The sequence below is a fragment of the Calypte anna genome, chromosome 3 (assembly GCF_003957555.1).
Source record: "Calypte anna isolate BGI_N300 chromosome 3, bCalAnn1_v1.p, whole genome shotgun sequence".
NCBI lineage: Eukaryota > Metazoa > Chordata > Aves > Apodiformes > Trochilidae > Calypte > Calypte anna.
Window position 1 is genome coordinate 22,046,275 of NC_044246.1, and position 8,335 is coordinate 22,054,609.

Genomic DNA, 8,335 nt, shown 5'->3' on the forward strand with positions numbered 1-8,335 from the left:
GCAAATCCCAGAAAGGGTTCATTGTTTGGCTAAACCGTGTCTTAAACTACTCCCTTATACCTTATAAGTGACCAAAGGCTTTTGTGGTCTGTACTACAGTTAATTTGTATTGTTTACCATATAGCATTTTTGTAGGGGGTGATGTATTATATGTGACATTTTATTTTCTTTACTGTGTTCATTTTTTAAAAAGAAGTAGCAGAGTTTTTTAGCTGTTCATGTTGTTTGTCTACATTGTACTGCTTTTTTATGCTAACTCTTTCTACAGCTTTACCAGAATGTTCTTTTTTTATCCCTTTCTTAATTAAAACTGTTTCTCTACAGACTTAATTAATCATTTTGATTGACAAAGGGAGAGTGAAAGGTAGATAAAAGCTCTTCAGATAGGCTACAGCTCAAGCAGAAATAATAGTTGTGGTGTGAGAAAAGGGTAAGTTTGGTGACTTAAGACAAAAGTTCAAGCTAGCATGGTCATAACTGCTCCTTACTAAACTTGCTTGTTAACATGGGTTTAAAAGCAAGATTTCAAGCGTTTTCTGTGTGTGCATACACTACATATTCTAAAAAGGCAGATATTTTTCATATATGGGACTATGCATTCATACTGTGCATTTCGGGAGGAGGCAAACGTAAGTTATCCTCTACCTGTGAGTGAACTGAAGGAGAATGTTTTGAAAGTCCATAGGCAACTTCAGAGGTGCAGAGTACTGGAAAGGGGAAAAGTTGTTTCACTAAGTAACTCTTAAGTGTCCGTGAAGGGCTGAAAGTCTCTGTTTCCATATATTTATGTCCTTCATAGCATTGGGCAGATGATGCACTATTGCTGTATTGTGTAATGAAATGAGGCAACCAGGTGCCACTAATTCCCAGGGAGCGAGCATGAGCTTGTGTCAAGCCCACCTGTGCCTAATTAGGGTGGGCCCCCACTGCGCATGAGCAGGATGAGGGGGCTAGTAAAAGGTGAGGCCTGAGACACAGGCTCAGCTCAGTCCTGGGCTAGCCAGCAGAGAGGTCTGTTGCTCTTGGAGCAATAGCACCGATCCAGGCTAGTCAACCCTGAGGGCTATAGGCTCAAAGCACTACTCGTGAGTCTCTGCTGGAACACCTGGTTGGACCTTGAAGCGTCGTACCCTAAGAGAGGTTCGTCTTGCTACAGTATTGTGCATACAGCATGACCTGAAGCTTATCTGTCCCTGTTTTTCTGCTGACTTAGACCAATTCATACACTAGGTATAGTACTAACTGGAGCTAATATTCAATTTACCAGAGATCTACTTGCAGTAATAGGTTAAAATTGTATTTTAATGCTTGTAACTGTCATTTCTCTGAAGATTTGTGACTTTATACTCTAATAGTTAAAACATTTGTTTTGATGCTTACAAAACTAGCAATTTAATTGTCTAGAAATGTATTTTTAGGTAAGTTTTGAGCATGTGTTTATGTTGTTTCAGGTATCTGAGTATGAATTCTGGTCTGGCTGCAGCTATTAAAGATTAATTATTGCTCTTTTTGTTTTGATGCTGAGTCACAAGGCTTTGTTTTCTGCAGCATCAATGTTTATAACATAAAGGCTGAGCAGCTCCTGATATTTTCCTTTGTTCCCATCCCCTGGCAACTGCTTCATCACTTCACATGAAACACTCAGACTTCTGCAGATTCAGGCACTATGTAAAGAGGCTTTTAGCCGTGGGCCATGGTGAACAAAATTTTTTTTTTTTTCTTATGCAATGATGAGACAGTCTTTCCTTGTAATGTGCTATAATGCTATTTCAAATTTGTACTAACGACTCAATATTGGAGAAAGCTAAAACTTTTTCATCCTTCTTTCACCATCTTCTAGAAGTCTTGGTGCTGCACTCATACCTCAGGTGATAATGCAAAATACAGATTCAGAAAAATGTGAAATAGTATGTGGTGGAGAGAGACCTGCTTTATTTGTATCTCTATAATAACAGCACCAAAAGCTTTGCAACACATACTTAGACTTCTCAAACATGAGCAGCAATATTTGCACTGAAAAAAAAATAATTGGGGATTACATGTGTATTTAAATCTTTCCTTTCATGGAAGTGTCTGTTTATTAATACTCATTGTGATAACCAGTTGTGATCTGACTCTGGAATCTTCCAGTGAAGCCTCATTAATCCGCCAAAGAACTAATGACTTCTGAAGTTGTTTAATCATGTTAGTTTTGTACTGAAGTGCTTTGACCCATACTGGGGCCTCTTGGATAGTATTATCTGCTGGTGTTTAATCTGCTATGGTATTTCTGCTGGTGGTCTCAGGTGAGGCCAATCAGCTGATAAGGGGGCGGCACCCAGCACTGCCGAGAGGGATATGAAGAGCTGTGAGGAGCACCAGCAACCCCGAGCGCGGCAAACAGGAGCGGGGCACGGCAGTTAGCATGGCAGTTCGCGCAGTCAGGGCAAGCAGGAGGGGCACAGCTCTCTTGAAGGAGCAATGGTCTTCAAAAAAGCAAACCCTGGTGCTGTTAAGGCGCAGGGTGTGTCCACACAGAACCCTTGAAGAGGGACAGCAAGAGGGATGTAGCTGTTCAGGCCTCTGGCTGTGTAGAGTGTCTGAGCCTCGTTTTAGCACCAGAGGACGGTGTGAGCGGGGTCTGTGTGCGATGCGAGCAGGTGAATGACTTGCTGTGCCTGGTGGCAGAGCTCAAGGAGGAGGTAGACTAAGAATTATTAGGGACAGTGAAAGGGAAATTGACTGGTGGAGTCACACCCTTTCTAACCCAAAAGAAGTCCAGAAGGAGACGGTGAAGCCCTGCCCCTCCTTCCATCAGGCAGTTGGAGCAAACCAGGTGGATGGGAGGGAATGGAAACAGGTCCCTCATTGGAGAGGCAAAAGAATCCCCTCCCAATCCCCACCATCTCCCCAGGTGCCCTTAAAGAACAGATATGAGGCCCTGGGCTCAGAGAATCAGGCAGAGGACAGACAAGAGGAAGATCTGTCTGGAAGGTCTCCTGTTTGCCCCCCATCTACCAGATGGGCTACAACTACAGCTACAATGAAAAAAAGAAGGGTAGTTGTAGTTGGTGACTCCCTTCTGAGGGGAACTGAGGGCCCTATAGGTTGACCTAACCCATCCCACAGGGAGGTCTGCTGCCTTCCTGGGGCCCAGGTGATGGATTTTAGTAGGAGACTCTCCCAGCTAATTCTGCCCTCTGATTATTATCCACTGTTGGTAGTCCAGGCTGGTGGTGATGACATTAATGGAAGAAGTTCTAAGACAATTAAAAGGGACTTCAAGGCTCTGGGTCGTTTAGTTGATGGGTCAGGAGCACAGGTGGTGTTTGCCTCCATTCCTGCAGTAGCAGAGATGAATGAGGAGAGGAGTAGGAAAACCTGTCATATCAATAGGTGGCTAAGGGACTGGTGCCACTGGCGGAACTTTGGGTTTTTTGAGCATGGGCCAAATTTTATCAAACCTAGTCTCTTCAAACCAGATGGGCTTCATCTATCTTGCAAGGGCAAAAGGACTCTAGGCTATAAGTTGGTGGGGCTGGTAAGGAGGGCTTTAAACTAGGTTTGAAGGGGGATGGGGTCGAAACCAGGCTATCCAGAAAGGAGCCCAAGGGTGGACAGCCCAAGTTAAGAACCAAATCAGCAGCCCAGCTGAAGTGCATGTACACCAATGCATGCAGCATGGGCAACAAACAGGGGGAGCTGGAAGCCATCGTGCAGCAGGAAAGCTATGATGTAGTCGCTATCATGGAAACGTAGTGGGATGACTCCCATGACTGGAGTGCTGCCATGGGTGGCTACTGGCTCTTCAGAAGGGACAGGCAGGGTAGGAGAGGTGGAGCTTTATATATTAGAGTCTCTAGATTCTGTAGAAGTTGAAGCCAGTAACAATAAGGTTGAGTGCCTGTGGATCAGAATCAGGTGGGAGTCTGTTACAGACCACCCAATCAGGATGATGAGGGTGATGAATCATTCTACAAGCAACTGGCGGATGTTTCAAAATCGTCAGCCCTTGTTCTCATGGGTGACTTTAACCTGCTGGATGTCTGCTGGGAACTCCACACAGCAGAGAGGAGGCAGTCCAGGAAATTCATAGAGTGTATAGAGGATAATTTCCTGCTCCAGCTGATAAATGAGCCTACCAGGGATGGGGCCCCGCTAGACCTCCTGTTCACAAACTGAGAGGGGCTGGTGGGAGATGTGGTGGTCAGTGGACATCTGGGACACAGTGATCTCAAAATAATAGAGTTTTCAATACTCAGGGATGCAAGGAGGGCTGTCAATTAAACCTCTACGTTGGACTTCTGGATGGCAGATTTTGGCCTATTCAGAAGACTGATTCAGAGTGTACCCTGGGAAACAGCCTTTGAAAACAAGGGGGTCCAGGAGGGATGGACGTACTTCAAGAAGCAAGTTTTGACAGCACAGGAGCAGGCTGTCCCAGTGTGCTGAAAGGCGAGCTGGTGGGAAGACGACCGGTCTGGCTGAACAGGGAAATTTTGAAAGAAATTAGGGTAAAGAAGAGGGCCTACAGATTATGGAAAAAAGGGCTAACTACTCAAGAAGAATTTAGTAATATAGTTAGGTTGTGTAGAAAGAAAATTAGAGAGACAAAGGCACAACTTGAACTGAATCTCGCCACCTCTGTGAAGGATAACAAAAAGTCCTTCTACAGATACATCAGTGGCAACAGGAGGGGCAGGGAAAACCTCCATTCTCTACTTGACATGGGCGGGAATATAGTTATCAAAGATGAAGAAAAGGCTGAGGTATTTAACACTTTCTTCTCCTCAGTTTTCAACAGTAAAACAGGTTGTCCTGAGGACAGCTGGCTTCTGGAGCTTGTAGAAAGAAACAAGAATCTGAACAGCCCCCCTGTAATCCAGAAGGAAATGGTCAGTGACCTACTGAGATGCTTGGATCCCCACAAATCTATGGGACCAGATGGGATCCACCCAAGGGTGATGAGAGAGCTGGCAGAAGAGCTCGCCAGGCCTCTCTCTATCATCTACCAACAGTCCTAGCTCACCGGGGACATCCCAGATGACTGGAGGTTGGCCAATGTCACGCCAATCCACAAAAAGGGCTGGAAGGAGGACCCAGGAAACTACAGGCCTGTCAGCCTGACCTCAGTGCCTGGCAGGGTCATGGAACAGATCATCATGGGGGCAATCACACAGCACCTACAGGATGGACAAGGGGTTAGACCCAGCCAGCACAGGCTTAGGAAGGGCAGGTCCTGTCTGACCAACCTGATCTTGTTTTATGATCAGGTGACCCGACTGGTGGATGAGGGGAAGGCTGTGGATGTGGTCTACCTGGACTTCAGCAAGGCCTTTGACACCATCTCCCACAGCATACTCCTGAAAAAGCTGTCAGCCCACAGCTTGGACAGGAGCACCCTGTGCTGGGTTAAGAACTGGCTGAAGGGCCGGGCCCAGAGAGTGGTGCTGAACGGGACTGCATCCAGTTGGCAGCCGGTCACTAGTGGTGTCCCCCAGGGATCAGTGTTGGGCCCAGTTCTGTTTAATATCTTTATCGACGACTTAGACGAAGGGATTGAGTCTATCATCAGCAAATTCGCAGATGACTCTAAGCTGGGGGGGAGTGTGGATCAGCTGGAAGGCAGGAGGGCTCTGCAGAGGGATCTGGACAGGTTGGAGAGTTGGGCTGATTCCAACGGGATGAGGTTCAACACAGCCAAGTGCCGGGTCCTGCACTTTGGCCACAACAACCCCATGGGGAGCTCCAGGCTGGGGACAGAGTGGCTGGAGAGCAGCCAGACAGAAAGGGACCTGGGAGTCTGGATTGACAGGAAGCTGAACATGAGCCAGCAGTGTGCCCAGGTGGCCAAGAACGCCAATGGCATCCTGGGCTGGCTCAGGAACAGTGTGGCCAGCAGGTCCAGGGAAGGGATTCTGCCCCTGTACTCAGTGGTGGTGAGGCCACACCTCGAGTACTGTGTCCAGTTCTGGGCCCCTCAGTTCAGGAAGGATATCGAGGTCCTGGAGCAGGTCCAAAGGAGGGCAACCAGGCTGGTGAAGGGACTCGAGCACAGACCCTATGAGAAGAGGCTGAGGGAGCTGGGGCTGTTCAGCCTGGAGAAGAGGAGGCTCAGGGGAGACCTCATCACTCTCTACAACTACCTGAAAGGAGGTTGGAGCCAAGTGGGGGTTGGTCTCTTTTGCCAGACGACTTTCAACAAGACAAGAGGGCACGGTCTCAAGTTGTGCCAGGGGAGGCTTAGGTTGGATATTAGAATTTCTTTACTGAGCGGGTGATCAGGCATTGGAATGGGCTGCCCCAGGAAGTAGTGGATTCTCCGTCCCTGGAGATATTTAAAAAGAGACTGGATGTGGCACTCAGTGCCATGGTCTGGTAACCGTGGCGGTAGTGGATCAAGGGTTGGACTTGATGATCTTCAGAGGTCCCTTCCAACCCAGCTGATTCTATGATCCACCCTAGCAGCCTGTTGTTACGGTTTATGTCCATCAGAAAAAATTCTGTCTTTTGTCTCAGAAAAAGACATAAGCATGTATAGAAATGTGTTCAGTTCTGGAATCCCCAGTACAGGACGGACATGGCCATGAAGATGGTGAAGGGACTGGAGCATCTGCCATAAGAGGAAAGGCTGAGCAAGCTGGGACAATTCAGCCCAGAGAAGAGAAGGCTTCAAGGGGAGCTTATTCATGTGTGTAAATACCTAATTGTAGAGGAAAAGAAGACAAAGCCAGACTCTTCTCTGTGGTATTTAGTGACAACAGGCACAAAGTGAAATACCAGAAATTCCATTTAAAGTTAAGAAAGTCTTGTTTACTGAGGGGGTAGTCAAATGCCAGCAGAGGTTGCCCAGGAAGGTTATGCAGTGTCCATCATTTGAGATACTCAGAAGCTGACTGGATGCAGTCTTAAACTGAGCCTGCTTTCCTGACCTTTCTGTGTCCTCCAGAGGTCCCTTCCAACCTTGATTGTGATTCAACACCTCTTCTTATTGTGAAGTCTTACCTAAGCTTAAATGGTATTGGTGGGAGATACTTCAAAAGTTCCAGGATCTGTTCCATAAGCATTTGAATTTTTGTATAAAAATTGTGTGTCTTAACACCAATGTCTTTTTCTAACATGATTTGAAAAATTGTAGGGATTGGTAACTTCATCTGCATTTTTTATTTTGCCCCTCAGGAGCGTTTCTTCTCGCCAAGAATTCGTCGACGACTTCATGCTGTCCTAGCATCTGTTAGCACTTCCATGTTGATTTTATCAAATCTAATATTTCTTGGAGGAAATCACGTTGGAAAAATCTACTGGAACAGGATCTTTGTGGAAGGCAAGTTTATGTGCTTTCTAGATAACAGAACTTTCTAATATTACCCTGGGTGGGCTGTGCCAGGATCTTCTCTCAGTGCACTAGCTGGGAGTAACTTTTTATGTTCTTGTTCAAAACTATCTGAAATCTGTCTGATAAAATCTAAATAATCCAGGCTGTGTGACTACAAAAAAGCATTGCCATTATCCCATCAACTCTAGAAAGAGAGTTATAAGACTTCTCTGTCAGTGAAATCACTGAAGATCAAATAATAAACGTGTGACAATTTAGCCAGGTTGCATTTTTTTTTCCTCTGCATTTTCTGTACATCACTAAGAACAGGCATTCTAAAGCCAACCCCACAGATCTTGTGTCAGGTTAGTGAATGAGATCTGAGTAACACAATGTAATTGAGGAACTAAGTTTTTTTCTGTAGTGGATCTGTTGTCAGGGCAAGGACCTTCTGAATATTGAGGACAGGGGAACATGGGTGACAGTATCTGCCTGTGGTGTTGCTGAATAAGCAGTACGTAGTGTTCTGCTGTGAGCTGACTCAGGAGACAAATCTTCCTTTTTTTTGCCAGAGCTCAATGTAAGGATGATCAGTTTTCTTAGGTTGTTACTGCTGCCAGCATCCCACACAGTCAGATAAAGGTCTTGCAGAGGAATATTTCTTCCTCCTGAGGAAAGTACTAATAGGCTTCTCTGCCTGAAAGTGCTCTTTCACTAAAACCACTGCTTTCTATTACTCCTTCACACAGCGTTTTCTGCTCTTGTAATGGTTCAGAGTCAGCACTGGAGTTTCAGGGTCCTACTTAAGCATCCCAAAATAACTGAACTATCAGAGTAAATTATGCACATAAAGAGAACAATTTTTCTACCAAGCTCAAGGGAAAAAAAAACAACATTCAGACAGTCCTAAGAAATTTTTAGTAGAGAATGGAATGAAAATTTTTGTTAATAGTGGGAAGGAAAGATGGGGTGAAATGCTTGCTCATGCTTGTGTTTTGCTCTTAGAAAGTAAAAGATGTGTTTTCTGTTTTCTTAAAAAGA

At 45.6% G+C, this 8,335-nt stretch overlaps 1 protein-coding gene across 1 annotated transcript in view; it reads left to right on the forward strand.

Annotated features, from left to right (window-relative positions):
• HHAT (hedgehog acyltransferase) overlaps positions 1-7,341 on the forward strand; it is a 100,542-nt gene extending 93,201 nt beyond the window's left edge. The window contains exon 11 of the mRNA XM_030446867.1: positions 7,159-7,341. Within this exon, the coding sequence (XP_030302727.1) occupies positions 7,159-7,341 (183 nt within the window). The remainder of the gene's footprint in view (positions 1-7,158) is intronic.
• The last annotated feature ends 994 nt before the right edge of the window (positions 7,342-8,335 follow it).